This window comes from Pleurodeles waltl, chromosome 6 (assembly GCF_031143425.1).
Source record: "Pleurodeles waltl isolate 20211129_DDA chromosome 6, aPleWal1.hap1.20221129, whole genome shotgun sequence".
NCBI classification, from domain to species: domain Eukaryota; kingdom Metazoa; phylum Chordata; class Amphibia; order Caudata; family Salamandridae; genus Pleurodeles; species Pleurodeles waltl.
This window is the reverse complement of record NC_090445.1, coordinates 59,066,203-59,092,808: the sequence shown is the minus strand read 5'-3', so window position 1 is coordinate 59,092,808 and position 26,606 is coordinate 59,066,203. Positions and strand designations below refer to the sequence as shown.

General features: G+C 52.4%; 1 protein-coding gene across 1 annotated transcript in view; it reads right to left on the bottom strand.

Annotated features, from left to right (window-relative positions):
• The window catches only part of LOC138299193 (butyrophilin subfamily 3 member A1-like), a 798,776-nt gene that overhangs the window by 218,035 nt on the left and 554,135 nt on the right, over nucleotides 1–26,606 (bottom strand). Inside the window, exon 26 of the mRNA XM_069237291.1 lies at nucleotides 8,151–8,171. Coding sequence (XP_069093392.1) covers nucleotides 8,151–8,171 — 21 coding nt within the window. The remainder of the gene's footprint in view (nucleotides 1–8,150; nucleotides 8,172–26,606) is intronic.

Sequence of the window (26,606 nt, the reverse complement as noted above, 5' to 3'; positions counted from 1 at the left end):
AGCAATACATTTAGGGGGTCATTACAACATTGGCGGTAAAAGCTGCTTACCGCCGTGCAGAAGACCGCCAACACACCGCCGCATCAGCGGAATTCCGCCACGGTCATTATGACCCACAGCTCGGAATCCGCCAAAATTTAGACACCCACACAAGTCCGCCACACCAAAGGTCAGTGATAAACTGGCGAAAACAAAACCTCCACTGTCACGCCAACAGGAATACGCCCACACTATCACGACCCATGAATCCACGCGACGGTCTTTCAACCGCAGTAAACCATTGGCGGTACACACCGCCGCGCTCAAAATACACACACATTTACAAAACACATCCACACTGGACAATTCCAAATACACACACCTGATACACATACACACACCACTCCCATACACCCAATACAATATAAAACACACACCCACATCACCCTATGCCCAAAAATTCCAAAAGAGGGCCAGAGAGAGACACCCCAATCTACAAACAAGCATCCACAGGCACACAACACCATCAGCCACATAACATCCATGCACCTCACACAACACACCACTAAATATCACCCCACACATCACAACACACACCACCCCACACATCACCTACACCACCTCATGGCACGGCAAAGATACCCCAGGTTCTCTGAGGAGGAGCTCAGGGTCATGGTGGAGGAAATCATCCGGTTAGAGCCACAGCTATTCGGAGCACAGGTGCAGCACACCTCCGTAGCTAGGAAGATGGAGCTATGGCGAAGAATAGTGGACAGGGTCAACGCATTGGGACAGCACCCAAGAAATAGGGATGACATCAGGAAGAGGTGGAATGGCCTACGGGGGAAGGTGCGTTCCTTGGTCTCAAGACACCACCTTGCGGTTCAGAGGACTGGCGGTGGATCCCCACCTCCTCCCCCACAAATAACAACATGGGAGGAGCAAGTCTTGGCTATTCTGCGTCCTGAGGGCCTCGCAGGAGTAGCTGGAGGAATGGACTCTGGAAAGTCAAATCTTCAATACTATCTCCCCCACCCTACCTGCATGCCATCACATACCCCCACCCTCGCCCTCACCCCCATCACTCCAACTCCTCACAAATGTCCCAATGTCACAAATCACCCATCCCAACACCAAGCCCTGCATGCAACAACAAACCATGGACACCCATCACCAAAGCATGGCCCCTGCACATACCCATACACCCCCCTAAACCATCATCACACAAGGTCCCACACAGGAATGTAAGCACTGGGGTACACGGTCACCCACCCATTGCACACCATGGCACACACAGATGCAATAATCATGCTTTTACACCCCTGCAGGACCCCTACCCAACGTCACTGGACAGGAGGGTCCAGACATGTCCACACCATCAACAGAAGAGGCCCACAGTGATGACAGCAGCTCTGTCCAACTGGATCTAGACGACCAGCTCAGCCCATCTGGGACCTCGGGACAGTCGGTTCCCCTCACACAGGCACAGGCCACCCCAGACCTTCCACCCTCTGGTAACACCAGCACAGCACCCACCCAGCGGACCCATACCTCTGTCCCCAGGACACGTCAATCAGCAGTGTGCCCACCACTACAGAGAACCCAGGCTAACCCACCACCCCAACAACAACAGGGACATGGGGGCAGTGGCAGTGGGCACACCGTTCAGGGGACAGAGGCCCAGGGAAACAGGGGAACTGGGAGGGCTGCTGTGCGACAGGGGGAGGACAGGCCCAGGGAACCCACTCTCCACGAGGCCCTCTCCAACATCATGGGGGCCTACCATCATTCCTAGGAAACAATGGCAACAGTACTGGCCAAGTTTCAGGAGACCCAGCGGCTGCAGGAGGAACAGTATTTGGGTTTCAGGTAGGAACTCAGATCCATCAATTCCACTCTGGGCACCATCGTAGGGGTGCTGAAGGAAGTCCTCAAAACCAGGAGGGACATTGTGGCACAACAAGTGACCCCTGACAGTAGCCTGGACGATTAACTGCCCGCCACCTCCGCCGGCGCTAGTGGACAGGAGGCACCACCACAGGGCCACAACACCAGCACCCCACCCCCTGCAGATTGAGAACCACACCACAAACGGTCCCTGAGACCCAGGACAAAGACAGAGAACGATGCCAAGACCCCCGCCAAGAAATGAGACCACCCTGATTGTCATCCTTCTGTCCCACTATGTCACCCTGTCCATCCTCAAACTGCCCCAGCTCCACTTCCTATGCCCCTTTGGACAATGCACCTGTGAGACTGATAGACTGGACTCTGCCATGGACATTCCTCCACCATCACCCCTCACCATTTTACAACACCCTCCAATATTGAACACTTAAATAAACACCCTTAAAGCACAAAACAATCTGGAGTCTGTCTGTGATTTCGAATTAGTGTATTAGCAATTACAGTGACAAAATGCTCTTTCAATTCTAATGTCAACATACCTATGTCACACAGCTCTAGTCCATGAGGAAACAAAGCAGATTTCATACAGTGGGACCCACATCTGTGAAATCATAAGGGAAAGTGACAACTCAGTGACCATACACTGGGTGAAAAGGACAGACAGTAGAGTGGTAGTAGTGTTAAATTACATGTAGTAGGCAGGTTTGTCTTCTTACCTGTGTCTCACTGGAAGTATTGCAGGATCACAGAGTTCCTGTTGTCGATGTCCTCTTCTTCTGCTTCCTCGTCTTCACTGTCCACAGGCTCCATAACTGCCACAACACCTCCATCTGGACCATCCTCCTGCAGGAAAGGCAGCTGTTGTTGCAAAGCCAAGTTGTGAAGCATACAGCAGGCCACGATGATCTGGCACACCTTCTTTGGTGAGTAGAAGAGGGAACCACCTGTCATTTGGAGGCTCCGGAACCTGGCCTTCAGGAGGCCGAAGGTCCGCTCTATGATCCTCCTAGTTCTCCCATGGGCCTCATTGTAGCGCTCCTCTGCCCTTGTCCTGGGATTCCTCACTCAGGTCAGTAGCCATGACAGGTTGGGGTAACCAGAGTCAGCTGCAAATGGCGAGGGATAACTGCTAGGGATATCCTCAGACAAATATTCCCACTGATATGGTTCCAGGTGCTCAACTAGTAGCCACACACGGTGCCTCTGGAGTTGCCCCATCACATAAGGGATGCTGCTATTCCGCAGGATGTAAGCGTCATGCACTGAGCCAGGGAATTTGGCATTAACATGGGCGATCTACTGGTCTGCCAAACACACCATCTCCACATTCATCGAATGGTAACTCTTCCGGTTTCTTTACACCTGTTCACTCCTGCGGGGGGACCAAGGCCACATGTGTCTCATCAGTGGCACCTATGATGTTGGGGATATGTCCCAGGGCATAGAAGTCACCTTTCACTGTTGGCAAATCCTCCACCTGAGGGAAAACGATGTAGCTCCGCATATGTTTCAGCAGGGCAGGCAACACTCTGGACAACACGTTGGGAAACGTAGGCTGGGACATCCCTGATGCTATTGCCACTGTAGTTTTAAAAGACCCACTTGCAAGGAAATGGAGTACAGACAGAACCTACACTAGAGCGGGGATTCCTGTGGGATGGCGATAGCTGACATTAGGTCTGGCTCCAACTGGGCACACAGTTCCAGGATTGTGGCACGATGAAGCCTGTAGGTGATGATTACATGTCTTTCCTCCATTGTCGACAGGTCCACCAGCGGTCTGTACACCGGAGGATGCCGCCATCTCCTCACATGTCCCAGTGGACGGTGCCTATGGAGGACAACAGCGAGCACAGAGTCAACCAACTCTGAGGTACATAAACACAGCTTACTCAGAAAACTATTCATGAACTGAAATCTGCCTGTATGAGTGTTGAGCAAAGGCCTAGGTATGTGTGATGCAGTTAAAAATAATGCCATGTGGCCCCTGAAATGGCGGCTGCCTGACCTGTAACATGGGATGTGAGGTAACTGCGCTGGCGTTGTACACCATCGCGGTAGGCAGTCGAAGACCGCAGCGCAATTCTGCATTGGTTAACACTGACCCTATGGGTCCCAGGAGCCAATGATGATGTACGCCAGCGGTGACGGTGACGGTACGCACCGCTGCGGACGTGACCGACATTTTCTATCTGTTCAATCACTCGATACCTGATCTTCGACAGAAGAGGACCTACACTGCAAGTGCTGCTGTGACCTCAGTCTGGAAGAGACAATGGCTCATGCGTCTGGAGAAAGGGCCCCTGCCTTCACCATGGAGGAGTTGGAGAATCTCGTGGATGGGGTACCCCCCCAGTACACGCTACTCTACGGTCCTCCAGACAAACAGGTAAGTACACTGGGAGCATGCTGTATGGGCAATGCCTGTGTGGAATGGTGTGGATGAAAGATTGAGGGGGGGGAGAATGAGGCGTGCATGTAACGACGGTGAGTGCATGTGCCACATGGTAAGGGTAGGGATGCGGGACAATGACTGTGACGGCGCAGTTGGTAAAACTTTTCTTTTTCCCCTGTACAATTCCTGTATGTCAGGGCCCACCAGAAGAAGGATATTTGGCATGCCATCGCCAAGGCCGTCCGGACCCTGGGGGTCTACCACAGACGGAGCACCCACTGCCAGAAAAGATGGGAGGACATTCGCCGCTGGAGCAAGAAGACTGCAGAGGCCCAGCTGGGGATGGCCTCCCAACATGGGAGGGGTGCCCGTCGCACCACGACCCCCCTGATGTTCAGGATCCTTGCGGTGGCATATCCGGAGTTGGATGGGCGCTTGAGGGCATTACAGCAGCAACAAGGGGGTGAGTACACTCTCATTCTGCTGATTCAGTGCGCAGTGGAGGTGTCTGGGTGGGGGAGGTGGGCTGTGGGTTTCCCTAGGCCAGGGCGAGTTTGCTAGTTAGGTCCCCTTTTTCAGGCAGACCCTGTGGCACCCCACCCCACCTGGGTACAGTGCCAACTACACATAGTCAGGCTCTTGTGACATCCATGTGTGCAGATATCGGCCATAGCCTTGTAGGCCATGTCCCAGGGATTGAATAGTGGACCCCAAGTGCATGGCGTAGTGCAGGGGGCTTCTGTGTCTGTCATGTCCGCCAACGGTAGCGGTGATGAATGCACCCAACATGTCTATCTTCTGTCTCCCCCCCCCTTTTTGTGGTCTCCCTGTACTTGTGTGCATTAGCATCATCAGGCGGAGGAGCAGTGGCACTGGAGCAGGAGGGAGCTGCATCCCACATGGCCCTGGAGGGCGACACTACGGAGTCTGATTTCACCAGTGGGACGGAGGGTGAGGGGAGCTCCACGGCGGGGACAGGAGCTGACACCAGTGATACGGACTCGTCCTCTGATGGGAGCTCCCTTGTGGTGGCGGGCCCATCTGTGCCCCCCGCATCTAAAAGTACAGCCGCCACCCCCCTCCAGCACTGCCCTCCCAACAGCCCCTCAGTCTTTGCCCCGTGCCACCTCACCCATGAGGGTGGGCATCAGCTTCGCCCCAGGCACCTCAGGCCCTGCCCCAGTCACCCCTGCTGCCCTCAGTGAGGAGGTCATTGACCTCCTCAGGTCCCTCACTGTTGGACAGTCTACCATTTTGAATGCCATCCAGGGTGTAGAGAGGCAGTTGCAACAAACCAATGCATTCCTGGAGGGCATACATTCTGGTCAGGCAAGCTTTTCAGACTCTGGCCTAAGCACTGATGGCAGCCATTGTCCCTGTCTCTAGCCTCCCCCCTCCAACTTCCTCCACCCAGATCCACACCCCTGTACCTCAGCCTATCCCAAGCACACCATCAGACCAGCATGCACACACCTCAACACACAAAGGAAACTCAGGCAAACATAAGCACCACACATCCCACAGGGACTCACACAAGCATCACACACATGCAGACATAACAACATCCACTGCCTCCACTGTGTCCCCCTCCTCCTCGTCTCCTTCATCCCTCCCAGTCTCGTCTCCACTCACACCTGCATGCAGTACATCTTCAGCCACTACGTCCATCACCAGCACACCCACCACCACTCCCCGCTCACGTGCAGTCACCACCCCCACTACCATTCACACATCCCCTGTGTCCTCTCCCAGGTGTCTGTGAGGCCACCACCCAAGGTACACAAACGCAGCCACACACCCACCCAACAGCCATCCACCTCACAACAGCCTCCAGCCCATGCACCTTCACCCAAAGTCAGCAAACGGACACCTCCTACTACCACTACCTCTTCCTCCACTCCCAAACAGCCTCCATCTACCGTCCCAGTGTTCCTCAGAAACTTTTTCTTGCCACCCTTGAACTCTTTTCCTCACCTCCCTCACCCCGTCAGTCTCCTAGGGCCCGACTCTCCAGGTCCCAACCTAGCACCTTAGCCACAACATCGGCGGGACTAGTGGTGACAGTAGTCCCCGGATAATGGAGTGCACCAGGCAGCAGGGCAGCCATTGTGGCAAAGAGCCACAGCACGGACAGTCCCCCACCTGTCAAACATCAAAAGTTGGCCAGTGCCCGGCGGGAAAGGGGAAGACACCAGCCACCAAAGCGGCTCCCAGGGGAACAGGTGGGAGTGTGGAGTCAGCTGCGACACCTTCCAAGGTGGGGAAGGGGCACAAGAAAACCGGCAAGTCTGAGAAGATCAGCATGTCGGAGAAGACCACCATCAGCCCCGCTGCCCCAGACAGGACTGCCAGCAGCAGCCCCGCTGCCCAGGAGGCGACCGCCAGCAGCCCCGCTGCCCCAGACAGGACCGCCAGCAGAAGCCCACCTGCCCAGGAGGCGACCGCCCACACTGCCCAAGACAGGACCGCCAGCAGCAGCCCAGGAGGCGACCGCCAGCAGCCCTGCTGCCCAAGACAGGACCGCCAGCAGCAGCCCAGCTGCCCAGGAGGCGACTGCCAGCAGCCCTGCTGCCCCAGACAGGACCACCAGCAGCAGCCCCGCTGGCCAGGAGGTGACCGCCAGCAGCCACACTGTCCTTGCGGCGGCTGAGGACACCGCCGCAACAAGCACCGCAGGCCCATGAGCGCCAAAAGCTCTGACGCTACTGAGGCCGCCACGAGCAGGATGAAGCACTCTGGGCACAAGACCCCCTCCAGAACCAGCGGAGATTTACATCCACTACCTCTGTCCTTGGCAGGATGAAGCACTCTGGGCACAAGACCCCCTCCAGAACCAGTGGAGACATGAATCCACTACCTCTGTCCTTCACAGGATGAAGCACTCTGGGCACCACTCCCCCTCCAGAACCAGTGGAGACTGTTATCCACTTGAGAGACTGTGGCTTTGCACTCCCCAGGATAATGCAGTGGGCAACCCACCCACTGGAGGGACTTGTAAGACTGTGGCTTTGCACTCCCCAGGATTGAACAACGGGCAAACCACCCACTGTATAGACTTGAGAGACTGAGGCTTTGCACTCCCCAGGATAATGCAATGGGCAAACCACCCACTGTATAGACTTGAGAGACTGTGGCTTTGCACTCCCCAGGATAATGCAGTGGGCAAACCACCCACTGGAGGGACTTGAGAGACTTTGACTTTGCACTCCCCAGGATTGAACAGTGGGCAAACCACCCACTGTATAGACTTGAGAGACTGTGGCTTTGCACTCCCCAGGATACATCAATGGGAATGGAGCCCCCTCGTGGATCTTGCGTCGTGCACTCATCCGGCTGAGGTGCCCCCCCTTACTTTCCCCCTGAGGTGCCTGTTGTATTTCTATCTGATGCCCCTGCAGTGTTCTCTCTGTTTTGATCTGGTATCAAGTTGGGCCTCGCCCATGCATTTTGGGCGAAATGGTCCACGGACTATAAATGGTGCAATACCTGGACTAGTATTCTTGGTGTATATTTTGTTAATAGTGTATATATGTATATTTTTGCGTACTGCATTTTAATATATTACAATGGTTACACTCATTTCCTTTTGTCTTTGCATTCTTCCGGGAGGGGTTGGGGGGTGTTACTATAAGTGGCCGCCACTTTCTGGAGTTTGGTGGACGGAGTTTTCCAACCACCAAACTCATAATGACCCCCAAAGTCTAGCTAATAGTCCCTCTATAAAGCAATATATAGTTCTCAACATCATCACTAGCAAATGATGCAAGAGAGGCAGTAGCAATCTTCAGACACATTGTTTAACAGAAGTACGGTACCTTGGCTAGATTTGTTGTTGTCCTCACCCTTATTTCATTGCTATTGCACATACCTCTTTCCTTCTGGAGAGAATCTGAAATAGGGATAACAAATGTGTTACTTATGTACATGTTATGCTCCATTGTTCTAAATTTTAAAGGTAAGCATTTAAGAGTTATTTAATGCCTGAATATTATGACAACTGTGCTTGAGTGCAGTTCTCTGAATTCAAGCAATTCACAAAAATATATGGATATAATGTTAAAAAGATGAGATTCAAAATGACGTACCACAATGAGCAGTTGACATGCAGGATTGAACAGAACAAATTAATCTGCATTTGGAACATTACAGGAGCTACAATTGTGTGCACAATGTCAGGAGCTTTGTAAAAACATTGTACATAAAGGATTCATAAAATTACAAGTTGAAACATATTTCACAATATAATGAAAGATTGAAATACATAAAGAGCTATACATGTCATAAATACTATACACAAGGAAGCAATGATGCTCAGAAATCCAACAATAGCTGCCCTACAGACATTCTTGATTTTAATTAGGGCCACCAAAAGCCAACACAATATAAAAAAGCTAGTTGTGTTTGTTTCTGTTTTCCTACAGTGGACAGGACCATTTCTCATACTCCCCTGCACGTCATTAATAACAACATTCTATTTATGTCTTGAAGCATTTCAGCCTAGTGGGCTAATTCAACCAGAACAGCAAAGGGATTAATGCTTACAAAAGTTATAGGCTAAGAGAGGAAGGGAAATGCCATTAATATATGTATGATCAACACTGTCTGTGTCCCTTCTGGGATCTCTTACAGAATCACCATCAGAAACTGACTCTGCTTGGAGGGATCTAAAGTTAACCTAAGTCCCATATTACCACGCTAAGTCATAGCCAAGAGACCATCCCTTTGTCATAGATCTGTCCCTGTCTCATTCTTCAATTTATTTTAAGTATCCCCTAGTCATAGATAATACTTAGGTCCACTCCCAGCAGCAACAAGGTGTTGTGTAGCCATTTTAGCCATAGCTCCATGCACGTTATTTTAACACACTAGGCCAGGCCGCTGTGCACCTTAACCTAGATATATTTTATTCAGCTTCATTTTATTATTGTTACAATAGCCACTTTTACGGTCTTGTTTTATTTTCTGTTTATCTAACTATTTTTGCCTAGGCCAGCACTCTGTTCTTAAACAAGACATTTTTGATCACTCTGTGCTTCTTCCAAGGCTATAGCATGGTACATTGCCGGTGAATGTGGTAGAAGTTTAGTCTCCAACATTCGTAGACAACACACATCCTTACGTAGGGACATTTTCCCAGAACATCAGCTGTGTTGGTATAAAACACTTCCTTGTCCCTTACACGTTAGAGGGAGATTCCAGCCAGAGAACCACAACTGTATGCTGATTGCTGAATGCTTCGCTACAGATGCTAACGCAGACCGCAGGCCTTTGCTCAGGTATGGGGGATGATGTCTTCCCAGGGGAACCTGAAGGGCAGAATTAGAGCTTAACATGCTGTGCTCTATCATAACTTAGGTAGGAGATAGTCTATTGGCAATAGTGACAATATGATAGCGTTATTCTTATGCTTCACTCTTCTTGTCACAATTTTAATACTGTCATGTTGTGTTGTCCTGGTTATTGCAGCTCACGCTTTGCTATCTAAGATGCAGTCGTTTTAATAAACTAATTTCTAAAACATATAGGGGGTCATTCTGACCCTGGCGGTCCATGACCGCCAGGGCCGGGGACCGTGGAAGCACCGCCAACAGGCTGGCGGTGCTTCCTGGCCAATTCTGCTTTACCGCCGCGGTCAGAAAAGGGAAACCGGCGGTTTCCAGCCGGTTTTCCCCTGGCCAAAGGAATCCTCCATGCCGCCATGGGGATTCCGACCCCCTTCCCGCCAGCCTGTTCCTGGCGGTTTACACCGCCAGGAAGAGGCTGGCGGGAACGGGTGTCGTGGGGCCCCTGGGGGCTCCTGCACTGCCCATGCCACTGGCATGGGCAGTGCAGGGGCCCCCTAACAGGGCCCCATAAAGATTTTCAGTGTCTGCTTGGCAGACACTGAAAATCGCGACGGGTGCCACTGCACCCGTCGCACCCCAGCAAATCCGCCGGCTCCATTCGGAGCCGGCTTCATCTTTGCTGGGGCTTTCCCGCTGTGCCGGCGGGCGATCTTTTGCAGATCGCCCGCCGGCCCAGCGGGAAAGTCGGAATGCCCCCCGCGGTCATCTGACTGTGGGGCGGTGTTTGGGCGGTTTCCGCCCGGGAGGCGGCGCCCGCCGCCCGCCGGGGTCGGAATGACCCCCATACTGTCTCTGTTTGTCATTTATATATGAGACTTAATGTAACTGAGAAAACGAATGAGACCTGAGTGACCACGGCTTCCCTGAGAAACCAATTATGTCATGTGCTCAGCTGCCCAATCATCCCTGTCCTTGGGTAGAGTTGAGGCACTGCTAGTTAGCCGGAGCAAAACCCGGATTGGAGCGACAGGCATCACACACAGTGGATTAGACTTAGGGGGTCATTCCGACCCTGGTGGTCCATGACCGCCAGGGCCGGGGACCGTGGAAGCACCGCCAACAGGCTGGCGGTGCTTCCTGGCCAATTCTGACCGCAGCGGTAAAGCCGCGGTCAGAAAAGGGAAACCGGCGGTTTCCCGCCGGTTTTCCCTGCCCAAAGGAATCCTCCATGGCGGCGCTGCAAGCAGCGCCGCCATGGGGATTCTGACCCCCTTCCCGCCAGGAAGAGGCTGGCGGGAACGGGTGTCGTGGGGCCCCTGGGGGCCCCTGCACTGCCCATGCCACTGGCATGGGCAGTGCAGGGGCCCCCTAACAGGGCCCCATAAAGATTTTCAGTGTCTGCTTGACAGACACTGAAAATCGCGACGGGTGCCACTGCACCCGTTGCACCCCAGCAAATCCGCCGGCTCCATTCGGAGCCGGCTTCATCTTTGCTGGGGCTTTCCCGCTGGGCCGGCCGGCGATCTTTTGCAGATCGAACGCCGGCCCAGCGGGAAAGTCGGAATGCCCCCCGCGGTCATCTGACCGCGGGGCGGTGTTTGCGTGGTTTCCGCCGGGGTCGAAATGACCCCCTTAGTCTCCCACACCGCAGGTGATTTGCCGCTCAAAATCCAGTAGTCTCATTAGAATAATGAGAGCCTATGCGACAAAGGTAGACCCATAAGCCTGTATTTCTCAGGTGAGTCCATTGGCAAATTCTGTAAGATATGAGAGGCTCCTTAATAAAGATATATATATATATATATATATATATATATATATATATATATATGGCCAACATTTACAAATGCTACATTGCATGAGAAGGCAAGAAAAGGTAATTACATAACTATGCAAATATGACACTTTCTTCCCTTCTCTCTAATGCTGGTGCACAGTGAGGCTGCCGAACGCCACGCACATTCCTTTGCACCATAGTACAAATGTGTATGTGTGAGTCCAGCATACATTTTGAACTGAAAGGTTACCCTCCAAGTACAAAATACAATGCTTAGGCTAACTATAAAATGCTTCCCACATTGGATGTGTGATGTACAGTACAGTACACATGCAATGTGGGAAGCATTAGGAGAAATAAAAGCATTTCATATTTTTAATACCCGCTTCATAACAGGGATATTTTGTATGCAAAGCCCTGCCTTCTAGTGTTAGTAGATTGGGTTTTGCATCAAAAGCATAGGTGGTCGAATGGGAACGCCCATGTACGACCCATGTAACGCCCTCTTGACAGTAAGTAATGCTAAATCTTGTTACACAAGCACAGCAAAGAATGTTTGAAAATCTGTAACTAAGATGCTATTATGCTGACTTGAATGGAATAGAAATGCTAAAGTTAAAGCTGCGATAAAAATATAAAGTCTGCCCTATTAGGCATCAGGTTAACTAAACAAAAAAAACCACAGTGGCATTATCCAATAAGCACAGGAAGAAGTCAGATTTAGGTTTCTGATTATACCACCCTAGATGTGGAGGAGAGTCAAACCACTACCATATCTAGGTGGTCATTATGAACATGGTGGGAAAGACCGCCGACCGCCGTGTCAGCGGTGAACATAATCCCGCCATTGGCGGCGAGTGGAAACGCGCCATATAAAGATCTAAAAACCCAACACTGCCAAAAATTCCCAGACCACCACTCCCCGCCAGGACCCTGTCGGCGGGAATCCCAGCCCACCCCACCCCGCCACCGCCATGCACACCCACATCCGACCCTCCAAATAATGATGCAAAAATCACCTCAGCGGACAGTGGAGGCCGGACCACCATTGGCAGCTGCGACCGCCACAGGGGGCAAGTGGACTCCACAGCAACAAGTGCACACATTGGATAGGCCTATCACCCACACACCTGACACACATCCAGAACCCCATAAAACACCCACAGACACACCCCACAATCCCTTGCAATGGAACCAGGACCAGAAGACGGAGAGCACCAGAGCCAGACAGCGAACGCCAGCATACAGGACACGCATATCGACCCACACAGGAGCACCCATACCCTGTCCCCAGTTCTGACGCCATCCACCACACTCACCATGTCCCCCCAAAGAATTCCACGGTTCACCGAAAGGGAGCTAAGGACCATGGTGGACGAGATCCTGAAGGTGGAGCCACAAATATTCGGGTCCGAGGTGCAGCACACACCCATCGTCCGGAAATTGGAGCTGTGGCAGACCACTGTGAACAGGGTGAATGAAGTGGGACACCATCCACGCACCAGGGACGACATCCGGAAGAGATGGAATGACCTGTGGGGGAAGGTCAGGGCCATGGCATCTAGGCACCACATCGCAGTGCAGAAGACTGGGGGAGGACCGCCACCAACACCACCCGACTACACCAACTGGGAGGAGAAGGTACTCGCCATCCTGCACCCAGATGGACTCACTGGACTCACCGGAGGAATGGACTCGGGTAAGTCATCTACAATTACCCCATATACAACACATCTGCAATGCATGCACCACCCCACCAACACCCACCTCGACCTACACCCCACCCAGCCATTACCCACCACATCCACCACCCAGCATCACCTACAACCCACTAACAGGCCCACATCACTCCTACTGTGTCCACCACCCCACCTCCCAAAACACACAAACGCACCAAGACACCCACCCATCAGACATCCACCACACCACACTATACTGAGCAGTCACCTGCACCCACTACACGCACACCTACACCCCATACATCAACTCCCTCTGCCTCCACTCCCATACCCTAATCCATGCCCACCCCAATTGCTCCCAAGAAAATGTTCCTCTCCCGTGCTGACCTGTTCCAACCCACTGGCCCACCCCGTCTTTTCCCCAAATGTGCCAACCTCCTTGCCCTTTCAGCTCCTTCCACATCACAGACCACCCCGGTCCAGCCTTCCCATTCCCGTGCCCCTTCCCCGATGAACAAGAAGGCCCGGTCAGAGCCTAGGTCATCCAGCTCCACCCGAGCCAAACAGCCCCCACCCCCTTCAAAGGAGAATCCCACCCCCCCAACCTCAACAGGAAAGTCAAAGTCACACCCCGTCAAAAATCCCCACCCCACCCTCCATGCCCCCCTTCCGTGAGGTGCCTGGATCCCCATATGGTGCCCCGTTCTGTGGAATACCCAGCACTTGTGGGAGTCAGGTGTGGCCATTTGTGGCCCAGGACAATGTTCATTTTATGGACTGGCCATTGGCCCTGTTAGCACAGTTTGGCTCAGTGAGCTAATTATTGAAGTTTCTGTGTGGCCTGTGTTTGAGCTGCACGCAGTTACACCCTGGTGTTTGTTTGAATTTTTTATGGGTGTGGGGCTGTTGTATGTACTATGGTCAAGTTGCAGTGGCCTTCGGTCGGGTACATACCTCTTGGTGTGGGGTGTCTGCTGTGAAGGGTTGGGGGGCATTACAGTGTGGGTGGGGTGGGTGGGTATGTAACTGTGCCCTTTCCTCCCTTGAATCGTAGGTTGCGGTACTTACCGTCGTCGTCTTCGTCAGCGGTCTCGGATGTGTAGGTATATGGCATGGAGCAGGCTGGCATGATCAGCAGCTCTCTGTCCATGGCTGCCGATGCACGGTCTGTGGAACTCCGGTGAGTGTTTCCTTATATTTGGTTCCTTTCCGCCTGGCTTTGTGTGGCGGTGGTTACAGCCCCGGAAATGGCAGCGGAATGGTGGTTCATAATTTGATGGGCGGGTTGGGCCTTTCCGACGGCCTGTGGGCAGACTCTGCCGTCGTCGGCTGGACTTCTTTCCTGCCGGTGGGTGGTTCGCGGGATGCGTGTGTTTCATTCGGGTCATTATTTGGCGGTCCGGACCGCTCCTCTGTTGGTGGTTTCTACCGCCGGGGGAGCGGAGCGGATCGCCATGTTCATAATGAGGGCCCTAGTATGTTTTCTGGGAATATAGTATTCTTCACTGCCTCTCCGCTGCTCCAGTGTCACAGAAGTTGAATTTGTCACCCCAAAGACCAAAGATTTAGTCAGTGTGCCAATACAAGCTAGAAATCCATTTGGACTGCAACCCAAACATAACCCAGTGAGCAATACTGTTTAGGTCATGTCTTGTGGTATTGATAAGTTTAGGGACACAGTGGATTTACAACTTCTCTTTTATTGCTGAATACCACACTCAAAACCACTAATAAGCCAGACATGTATTTAAAAAAATATTTTTATGTACTAACCTAGTACATAAATTATGAAAGGTAACAACACAGAATGTAAAAATAAATGCAGAAAAGCTTGTCATGGTCAGAGAAAACAGCAGGAACCTCTAACAGATTATTCAGTCCCTATCAACTTAACTACCTTATGATTTTTCTTGCTAAAACATTATATGGCACGACTGTTCTTGAGTTTCTCATATGGTCCCCACAACATACTTATGGTTTCATTCTGGAATAGTAAGTTAGTTATTTCCTATCACAGTTTAGCCGTTTGTGTAAGGCTGGAACATAAACACTGGCCAACAGGGCCACTTTTCCCCACTGTTACCTTCATCTGAGATTTTTGTTGCAAAATGGGAAAACCTAAACATTGATAGCCATGGCTCGAAAATCCTCTATATCCATGGTCCAAGGCCAGAGTTTATATAGTAACTGACTTCCAATGTTATCTTAACCTACTTTTCATTTTGAAAACAATGACAGGATTTTCAGACATTAAAGCAAGATTAGGACAAAATAATCATGGCAGCAAATTTGCCAACTCATTGAATATAGTGACAGGATAGAGTTAACATTTATAAGCAATCCTGGACAGCCTGTGCATATGGCGAAGGCATATTTAGAATTTCTATGCAGCTCGAAATCTTCTCACTGTCTGAAAAAGTCTAAAACAGGCAAAGAATGGAAAAGACTGAAAGCCTAAAAGGACAAAATGATGGAAGAAGAGAAACCTGCATAGGAACTATTAGAATAATCACAACCTCATGTAAAGATAATTGACATATATGTATTTAAGCTATTTATGGTATCATATATTAAAACAAAAAAGACTATGGTGGTCATTACAACCCTGGCGGACAGTGTTAAAGATGCGGAAGTACTGCAAACAGGCTGGCGGACAAAAAAAGGGAATTACGACCCTGGCGGAAACCGCCAACAAAGACAGCCACTTTACCACACCGCCCACCACGGCGGTACAGACAAACAGCGCGGCGGTCACCGCCAACAGACAGGCGGGAGACAATGTACCGCCCACAGTATCACAACACACCAATCCGCCACCTTTTCCGGGGCGTGAAAAGTTAGGGGGACACCCACCAAACACCCCCACCCCACCCTCGCATTAGACAACATACACACCAACGCAGTCAAAAATATCACATGAACAACCCACAATCCCCCCGGAAGAATGCAAAGACAAAGCGAATTGCGGTCAAACATTGTAATGTGCCAATATACATGTCATACAAAAATATACTGATATATATCTCTAAATCACTCATAATTATATATACAATACAAGAAGTAGTGCAGATATGTACACAACAATGTCTGTGCACCAACAGTCCAAAAATGCATGGGCGAGGCCCACAATAGATACCTGCCCAAAATCGGAGAGAACACTGCCGGGACATCAGATAGAAACACTACAGGCACCTCAGGGGGAAGGGAAGGGGGGCACCACAGCCAGATGAATGCAAAGCCAGATCCACGACTGGGCTCCATGCCCACTGTACCATCCTGGGGAGTGCAAAGCCACAGTCTCACAAGTCTTTACAGTGGGTGGTTTGCCCACTGTGCCATCCTGGGGAGTGCAAAGCTTCAGTCTCACAAGTCTTTACAGTGGGTGGTTTGCCCACTGTGCCATCCTGGGGAGTGCAAAGCCACAGTCTCCCAAGTTTTTACAGTGGGTTGGTTGCCCACTGTGCCATCCTGGGGAGTGCAAAGCCACAGTCTCACAAGTCTTTACAGTGGGTGGTTTGCTCACTGTGCCATCCTGGGGAGTGCAAAGCCACAGTCTCACAAGTCTTTACAGTGGGTGGTTTGCCCACTGTGCCATCCTGGGGAGTGCAAAGCCACAGTCTCTCAAGTGTCTACAGTGGGTGGATTGCCCACTGTTACATCCTGGGGAATGCAAAGCCACATTTTCGCAAGTAGATCCAGTTCTCTACTGGTACTGGGTGGGACTGGTGCCCAGACTGGATGAGTCTCCCCGTGAAAGTTCCTGTCCTGTCACTGTCCCAGCTGCACATGGGATAAGGATGCCTGATGTGGCGGCCTATTCATACCCACACGGTGTTTGCCCTGTTCAGCGGTCTTCACCATGGTGGTCTTTGCCCTGTTCAGCGGTGCTTTGACATGGCGGTTCAGGACTGTTCAGCGGTGCTTAGCCATGCCGGTCTATGGACTGTTCAGCGGTGCTTTGCCATGGCGGTCTTTGCCCTGTTCAGCGGTCTTCACCATGGCGGTCTTTGCCCTGTTCAGCTGTGCTTTGCCATGGCGGTCCATGGACTGTTCAGCGGTGCTTTGACATGGCGGTCTATGGACTGTTCAGCGGTGCTTTGACATGGCGGTTCAGGACTGTTCAGCGGTGCTTAGCCTTGCCGGTCTATGGACTGTTCAGCGGTGCTTTGCCATGGCGGTCTGTGCCCTGTTCAGCGGTCTTCACCATGGCGGTCTTTGCCCTGTTCAGCGGTGCTTTGCCATGGTGGTCCATGGACTGTTCAGCGGTGCTTTGACATGGCGGTCTATGGACTGTTCAGCGGTGCTTAGACATGGCAGTTCAGGACTATTCAGTGGTGCTTAGCAATGCCGGTCTATGGACTGTTCAGCGGTGCTTCTTTGCCCTGTTCAGCGGTCTTCACCATGGCGGTCTTTGCCCTGTTCAGCGGTGCTTTGCCATGGCGGTCCATGGACTGTTCAGCGGTGCTTTGACATGGCGGTCTATGGACTGTTCAGCGGTGCTTTGACATGGCGGTTCAGGACTGTTCAGCGGTGCTTAGCCATGCCGGTCTATGGACTGTTCAGTGGTGCTTTGCCATGGTGGTCTTTGCCCTGTTCAGCGGTGCTTTGACATGGCGGTTCGGATACTGACATTGGTGTGTGGCATGACGAACTCCATACTGGACATTGGTGTGTGGCATGACGAACTCCACACTGGACATTGGTGTGTGGCATGACGAACTCCACACTGAACATTGGTGTGTGGCATGACGACTCCACACTGGACATTGGTGTGTGGCATGACGAACTCCACACTGGAAATTGGTGTGTGGCATGACAAACTCCACACTGGACATTGGTGTGTGGCATGACGTTCCATCATTGGCCAGCGGGGCTGTGGGATCCTGGTCCCTCCTGGGCTGTGACTCCGGCGGTGGTCTCCTGACCAGTAACGATACTTGGGCCCTCCTGGGCTGTGACTCCGGCGGTGCTCCCCTGACCAGTAACAATACTTGTGCCCTCCTGCGCTGTGACTCCGGCGGTGGTCTCCTGACCAGTAACGATACTTGTGCCCTCCTGGGCTGTGACTCCGGCGGTGGTCTCCGGACCAGTAACGATACTTGTGCCCTCCTGGGCTGTGACTCCGGCGGTGGTCTCTGGACCAGTAACGATACTTGTGCCCTCCCGGGCTGTGACTCCGGCGGTGGTCTCTGGACCAGTAACGATACTTGTGCCCTCCTGGGCTGTGACTCCGGCGGTGGTCTCCTGACCAGTAACAATACTTGTGCCCTCCTGGGCTGTGACTCCGGTGGTGGTCTCTGGACCAGTAACGATACTTGTGCCCTCCTGGGCTGTGACTCTGGTGGTGGTCTCCGGACCAGTGACGACGCTGCTGGCGGTTATGTCTGGACCGCCGGAAATTATGGCGCACTTCTCCGCCGTGACACTCACAACAGGCTGGGGAGACTTCCTCTGGATCTTCCCCACCTTCTTTGGAGTTACAGCTGACTCACCAATTGCCTTGGATCCCATTTCACTTGTTGTCCCACCAGGAGTCTTGACACGGTCCTGTCGTCCATTCTCCAATGTCAGAGCCTTTACAGGGGTGGGCTGACAGTGCCTTGGCTCCGGGTCCTACTGCCTGCCCTGGTGGACGGTGCACTCCAAAAACCTGGAACACGCACCACTCGTACTGGAGGCTTTTTGGCTGAGGCGCTACGATGGGACTGATGAATTGGAGGGGGGGTGGGGGCAAACAGGTCAATTTGACATAGGGACAGTTTCTGACGGACACTGGGATGGGTAGCTGGAGGGGGTCTGGGAGTGGAGGAAGAGGAGGTGGTTGTAGGAGGTGTCACTTTAGGTGTTTTGGGTGCAGGTGCAGGTACTGGAGGCTGTCGTGAGGTGGATGGATGTTGGGTGAGTGATTGCCGGTGTTTGTGTACTTTGGGAGGGGGCGTCACAGACACACTGGGAGAGGACACAGGAGACATGTAAATGGCAGTGGAGGTGGTGAGTGCAGGTGAGCGGCTTGTGGTGCTTGGTGTCCTGGTGCGAGTCCTAGTGCCTGTAGATGTGGTGCATGCAGGTGTGTGTGTAGACGACACTGGGAGGGAGGAGGGAGAAGAGGAGTAGGGGGACACAGTGGAGACAGTGGATGTTGCTGTGTCTGTATGGGTGTGATGCTTGTGTGAGTGCCTGTGAGTGCTTGTGTGAGTGCCTGTGGTGTGTGTTTGCTTGATCTACTTTTGGGTGTTGACTTGTGTGCATGCTGGTCTGTAGGTGTGCTTGGGATGGGCTGGGGTACAGGGGATTGGGTCTGGGTGGAGGAAGTTGGAGGGGGGAGGTTGGACACAGGGACAATGGCTGCCATCAGTGCTGAGGCCAGAGATTGCAGGGTTCGCTGAAGGGCAGCCTGACCAGAATGAATGCCCTCCAGGAATGCATTACCGTGTTGCAACTCTCGTTCTACACTCTGGATGGCATTCACAATGGTAGACTGCCCAACAGTGAGTGACCTGAGGAGGTCAATGGCCTCCTCACTGAGGGCAGCAGGGGTGACTGGGGCAGGGCCTGAAGTGCCTGGGGCGAAGGTGATGCCCACCCTCCTGGGTGAGCGAGCACGGGGCGAACGCTGAGGGGCTGCTGGGAGGGTGGGGCTGGTAGGGGAGGTGGCGGCTGTACCTGTAGAAGTAGGGCGCACAGATGGTGCCGCCACCACAGGGGAGCTCACATCGGCGGACGAGTCAGTGTCGCTGGTTGGTGATCCTGTGGCCGACATGAAGCTCCCCTCGCCCTCCGTCCCACTGGTGCATTCAGAGTCTGTGGTGTGGCCCTCCATGGCCATGTGGGATGGAGCTCCCTCGTGCTCCGGTGCCACTGTACCTCCACCTGATGATGCTGATGTACAAAAGGACAGGGAGAGCAGGAAAAGGGGGGGAGACAGAAGAAAGAGAGTTTTAGTGCATGGCATACCGCTACAGTTGGCGGACAAGACAGACGCAGCAGCCCCATGCATTACGCCGTGCTCCTGCCCTCTGCACATGCAATTTCTGGGATATGGCCTACATGGCAATGGTAGAAATCTGCGCACATGGATGGCAAAGGGGCAACTATACCTCAACTTGCCACTGTTCTGAGCTGGGGTAGAGTGCCACATGGCCTACATTACGGAGGGGCCTTGCCTACCTAATTCGCCCTGGCCTAGGGACACCCACAGCCCACCTCCCCCACCCAGACCCCTCCACTGCACGCAAAGTCCGCAGAATGAGGTTGTACTCACCCTCTTGTGTCTGCTGTGATGTCCTTAAGCGCCCATCCAACTCCGGATATGCCACTGCAAGGATCCTGAACATCAGGGGGGTCATGGTGCGACGGGCACCCCTCCCATGTTGGGAGGCCATCCCCAGCTGAGCCTCCACCGTCTTCTTGCTGCAGCGGCGAATGTCCTCCCATCTCTTACGGCAGTGGGTGCCCCGTCTCTGGTGGGCCCCCAGGGTCCGGACTTCATTGGCGATGGCACGCCAAATGTCCCTCTTCTGGTGGGCGCTGACCTACATGACATGCACAAGGAAAGAGGAACAGTCATTACCTACTGCACCATCAATGTGAGTGGCCCCCTCCCAACTCTGGCCATGTGGCCCATTCATCCCCATGCATTTCTGTTCTTAGAACACTGCCCCCTTCCCTCTCCCACCCCGCCCTGTCCACCCAGGCCTAGCCCATCCCAAGTGCTCCCTGTGTACTGACCTGTTGGTCTGGAGGACCGTAGAGTAGCATGTACTGGGGGAGGACCCCATCCACAAGTTTCTCCAACTCCTGTGCAGTGAAGGCAGGGGCCCTTTCCCCAGATGCAGCAGCCATCGTCGCTTCCAGACCGAGGTCACAGCAGCACTGGCAGTGTAGGTCCTCTCCTGTCGAAGGTCAGGTATCTAGTGATTCAACAGATAGAAAATGGCGGTGACGTCCGCGGCGGTGACGTCCACGGCGGTGCGCACCATCACCGGCGGCGCACCTGTTCATCGGCTCCTGGGACCCATAGGGTCCAATGTTAACCAATGCAGCATTGCGCCGCGGTCTACGACCGCCTACCGCGACGGTGTCCAATGCCAGCGCAGTTACCCCACAATTCCATTGTCCCAGTTTAGAGGTCAGGCAGCCGCCATTTCAGGGGCCCACATGGCTTCATTTACTACTGCGTCACACATACCGAGGCCTACACTCAAAACATATACAGGAAGGGTTAATTGTCTGTTGTAGTCTTGTGTGTGACTGTGGGTACATACCTGGAGGAATGGTGACTGTTTCTTCGCTGTTGTCCTTCTTAGGCACCGTCAGTTGGAACATATGGGAAGATGGCAAAATCCGCAGATGTACCGACCGCTGGTGGACCTGTTGACAATGGAAGAGAGACATTTGATCGTGACCTACCGGTTTGACCGTGCCACAATCCAGCAACTATGTACCCAGTTGGAGCCAGACCTGATGTCACCAATCCGCCATCCGACTGGAATCCCCCCTGACGTGCAGGTGCTGTCAGTGCTCCATTTCCTTGCAAGTGGGTAATTTCAGACTACTGTGGCCATGGCATCAGGGCTGTCCCAGCCCATGTTTTCCAACGTTTTGTCCAGAGTGTTGTCTGCCCTGCTGAAACACGTAAGAAGATACATCATTTTCCCCGAGGTGGAGGATTTGCCTACAGTTAAAGGTGACTTCTATGCCCTTGGACATATCCTCAACGTCATAGGTGCCATTGATGGGACCCATGTAGCTCTGGTCCCCCCCCCGCAGGAGTGAACAGGTGTACAGGAAGAGGAAGAGTTATCATTCGATGAATATCCAGATGGTCTGTTTGGCAGACCAGTGCATCTCGCAGGTAAATGCTATGTTCCCTGGCTCTGTGCATGACGCCTACATCCTGCGGAATAGCAGCATCCCTGATATGATGGGTGAACTCCAGAGGCACCGTGTATGGCTATTGGGGGACTCTGGTTACCCCAACCTTTCGTGGATATTGACCCCAGTGAGGAATCCCAGGACCAGGGCTGAGGAACGGTACAATGAGGCCCATGGGCGGACTAGGAGGGTTATCGAACGCACCTTCGGCCTCCTGAAGGCCAGGTTCAGGTGCCTCCATATGACAGGTGGGTCCCTATTCTACTCACCGAAGAAGGCCTGCTCCATGCTCCATAATTTGGCATTGCGAAGCCAGGTGCCTTTTCTGCAGGAGGATGATCCAGATGACGGTGTTGTAGCAGCGATGGAGCCTGTGGAGCCTGTGAACAGTGATGAGGATGAAGCTGAGGAAGAAGAAAACGACAACAGGGAGTCAGTCATACAGCAATATTTCCAGTGAGACACAGGTGAGTACATTTTCAGGTTTAACATGACATTAACTTTCACACGTCTACCTCTATCCTGTACCTACATTTCACTCACTATTTGTTAACTGAGTTGTCCCATTCCATTTCAGTTTCACAAATGTGGTAACCTACGTGTCAACAGCTTGCACCCTTGAAGGGCTTGTGATGTGTGACATTGGTATGTTAGCATTCCAATGGGTAACCCTTTTTGACACTGTAATTGACAATACAAAGTTCAAAATCATAGACTGACTCCAGTTTTATTAGTGTTTCAAGGGTGTTTATTTAAGTGCTAAAAAATGAAGGGGGGGTTGTGAAATGGGGATGGGTTATGGTGGAAGAATGTCCATGGCGGAGTCCAGTCTATTAGTCTCACAGGTACATTGCACATCTGGCCATTGGAAGTGGAGCAGGGGCAGTTCCAATCTGGACAGGGTAACAAAGTGGGACAGTGGGGGGACAATCAGGGTAGTCTTATTTCCTGGCGGGGGTCTTGGCATTTTGCTCTGTCCTGTTCCTGGATCTCAGGGCCCGCTTTCGTGGTGGTTGTCCGTCTGCAGGGGGTGGGGTGCTGGTGTGGTGGTCCTGTGGCGGGGTGTCCTGTCCACTAGCGCCGCGGAGGTGGTGGGCATTTCATCGTCCTGGCTAGTGTCAGGGGCCCCTTGGAGTGCCACGGTGTCCATCAAGGTCTTTTGAATGTCCGTCAGCACCCCTACGATGGTGCCCAGGGCGGAGCCGATGGTCCTGAGCTCCTCCCTGAACCCCAAATACTGCTCCTCCTGCAGACGCAGGGTCTCCTGCAACTTGTCCAGGACCGTTGCCATCGTCTCCTGGGAGTGGTGGTATGCTCCCATGATGGAGGAGAGGGCCTCGTTGAGAGTTGGTTCCCTTGGCCTGTCCTCCCTCTGTCGCACAGCAGCCCTCCCAGTTCCCCTATGTTCCTGTGCCTCCGTCCCCTGGACCGTGTGCCCACTACCACTGCCCCCTGGTCCCTGTCGTTGTTGGGGTGGTGGGTTACCCTGGGTGCCCTGTAGTGGTGGACACACCGCTGATTGACCTGTCCTGGGGACGGAGGTATGGGCCTGCTGGGTGGGTGCTGTGCTGGTGTTATCAGAGGGTGGCAGCTCGGTGTTGGGCTGTGGCTGGGCAAGGGGAACCGACTGTCCTTATGCCCACAATGGTCCAGGCTGGTCATCAAGATCCAGTAGGGCAGAGCTGCTCTCGTCACTGTGGGCCTCTTCTGGGGGTGGAGTGGTGTTGTCTGGACCCTCTGGTGTGGTGACGTTCCTTCGGGTTCCTGCGGGTTCCTACGGGGGTATAAGTACATGATTATTGCATGTGTGTGTTTCATGGTGTGCAATGGTTGGGTGTGCGTGTACACCAGTGCAGGCATTCCTGTGTGGGGGCTTGTGTGCTGATGGTTGGGGGTTGTTCTGGGTATGTTCAGTGGGCATGCTTTAGTGATGGGTATCCATGCTTAGTTGTGTCATGCAGGTCTTGGGGTTGGGATGGGTGGTTGGAGTTATGGGTACATTAGTGAGGAGTTAGGGTGATAGGGGAGGGTGTGAGGGTGGGGGTGTGTGATAGCATGCAGGTAGGGTGGGGGATATGGTAGTGAAGATTTGACTTACCAGTGTCCGTTCCTCCAACGACTCCTCCGAGGCCCTCAGGATGCAAGATGGACAAGACTTGCTCCTCCCATGTTGTTAGTTGTGGGGGAGGAGGTGGGGGTCCGCCGCCAGTCCGCTGTACCGCGATGTTGTGCCTGGATACCGTGGAATGCACCTTCCCCCGTAGGTCGTTCCACCTCTTCCTGATGTCCTCCCTATTTGTTGGGTGCTGTCCACAGCGTTGACCCTGTCCACTATTCTTTGCCATAGCTCCATCTTCCTGGCTATGGTTGTGTGCTGTACCTGTGAGCCAAATAGCTGTGGCTCTACCCGTAGGATTTCCTCCACCATGACCCTGAGCTCCTCCTCGGAGAAGCGGGGGTGTCTTTGGCGTGACATGGGGTGGTGTGTGTGAGGTGTGGGGTGGTGTATGTGGTGATGAGTGTGGTGAGTGTAGTGGTACGTGGTGTTTTGTGCGTGGATGTCGTGTGGGTGATGGTGTAGTGTGCCTCTGTGTGATGGGGTTCTCTATTCTGTGCTGTCTCTCTATGGCCTTCTCTCTAATTTCTGGTCGTAGGGGTTTGTGGGTGATGTGGGTGTGTGTTTTATATTGTGTTGGATGTGTGGGAGTGGTGTTTGTATGTGTATCAGGTGTGTGTATTTGGATTTGTCCAATGTGGCGGTGTTTTGGAGCTGTGTGTGTATTTTGAGCGCAGCGGTGTGTACAGCCAATGGAATACCGCTGTTGAAAGACCGCTGTGTGGATTCGTGGGTCGTAATGGCATGGGCGTGTTTCTGTTGGCGTGGATGTGGAGGATTTGTTTCCGCATGTTTATCGCTGACCTTTGGTGTGGCGGTATTGTGTGGGTGTCTGAATTTCGGCGGATTCCGTGATGTGTGTCATAATAGCTGTGGTGGGCTCCCGCCGCGGTGTATTGGCGGTCTTCTGCACGGCGGTAGGCGCCTTTTACTGCCAATGTTGTAATGACCCCCTATATGCACATTTGTAAAAAAAAAAAATGTTAGTTAAGATATACAGATGACTTTGGATTTCACTATTGAGGAAGGGTAAAAAAACAGAGGGGGTGATTCTAACCCTGACGGGCGGCGGAGGCCGCCCGCCAGAGTTCCCCCCTCCAGAATACCGCACCGCGGTCATTAGACCGCTGCGGTGATTCTGGGTTTCCCACTGGGCTGGCGGGCGACCGCCAAAAGGCCGCCCGCCAGCCCAGTGGGAAACACCCTTCCCACGAGGACGCCGGCTCCGAATGGAGCCGGCGGAGTGGGAAGGTGCGACGGGTGCAGTTGCACCCGTCGCGAATTTCAGTGTCTGCTGAGCAGACACTGAAATTCTTTGTGGGGCCCTCTTACGGGGGCCCCACGACACCCCCTTCCTCTTCTGACCGCGGCCAAACCACCGCGGTCAGAATGCCCTGCGGGGCACCGCCAGCCTGTTGGCGGTGCTCCCGCCGACCCTGGACCCGGCGGTCTTGTACCGCCAGGGTCAGAATCACCCCCAGAATGTTTAAAAAAATAAAACCATACAAACTGTAGCTAGCCCTTGACAAATAGCCCAGTAACCTACAGGTGGCATTTCCAGCATCAACTCTTTCCATGAGTAAAACATTTAAAAAGCAAATGAAGCATGTGCATTTACAACAAATGGTACTGTAAGCCCCCTGTTAGGGATGCCACTGGTAAGCAGATGTTTCATGTCTTGCAATGTATGACTATTGCATGAGGTTGTGTCATTATTATCAAACAGGTTAAACAAACATGAAATTCAAAACTCAGAAAGCAGAGAAGGGGAATACATTGTATACCCTTTTATAAATAAAGCGCCAAAGAAGGAAATAAAACAGGGGATACCGAAATGTACCAAACATTACAACAGAGATTTCTCGTGACCTGTAATCATTATTGTTTGAGTGTGTAACCAATAACTAGCCAATGATTCAGATATTCTGAGATCGATCATGGTGTTTAAAATGATAAGTTGTCAGAAGGGGCTCCCAGCAGGCTTGCAAGTAGAAGCTAGATCATAAAACAGAGACCAGCTTTTCACTGCTATTGCCTCTGACAGAGGTTTCTGCCATCAACCTGTGACCTCTACCTCAATATCCCTGGAGTGAAGTTCATATTTAACTAAAGTCTGATACCTTTGCTGATTATATCTTGACCTTGTTTCAATTTTGAAAATATCGACAGGATATTCATTAGACAAATAGTCATTTTTGCAAATGTACTAACTCTATCATCGTGGTGATATTATATTTTCAACTTTCAGATACAATCCTCGGCAGCAGGTGCATATGGTGTATATCTAAAACATCACTCTTTCTATGAAGGATATAACAAAGACTAAAAAAAGTTTTTAAAAAAAAACTTTTATAGTCTGAAAGGACAAAATTGTGGAAATAAAAGAATCTGAAAGGGAATTGTCACAATGTTCCTGACACATTCTCCAACAGCTATAAGCCACTATCCAGCTCCTGATGGACATACCCAGATATCACTACAGGCTGACTTTAGGCAAATAAAACATGTTTTTAAAGTTGGAGAGGGATGGTGGAACGGCAATCTTTACCTCTTTACCTCTTGGGCTGTTGTTAGCCAGAGAAAAGCAATGGTT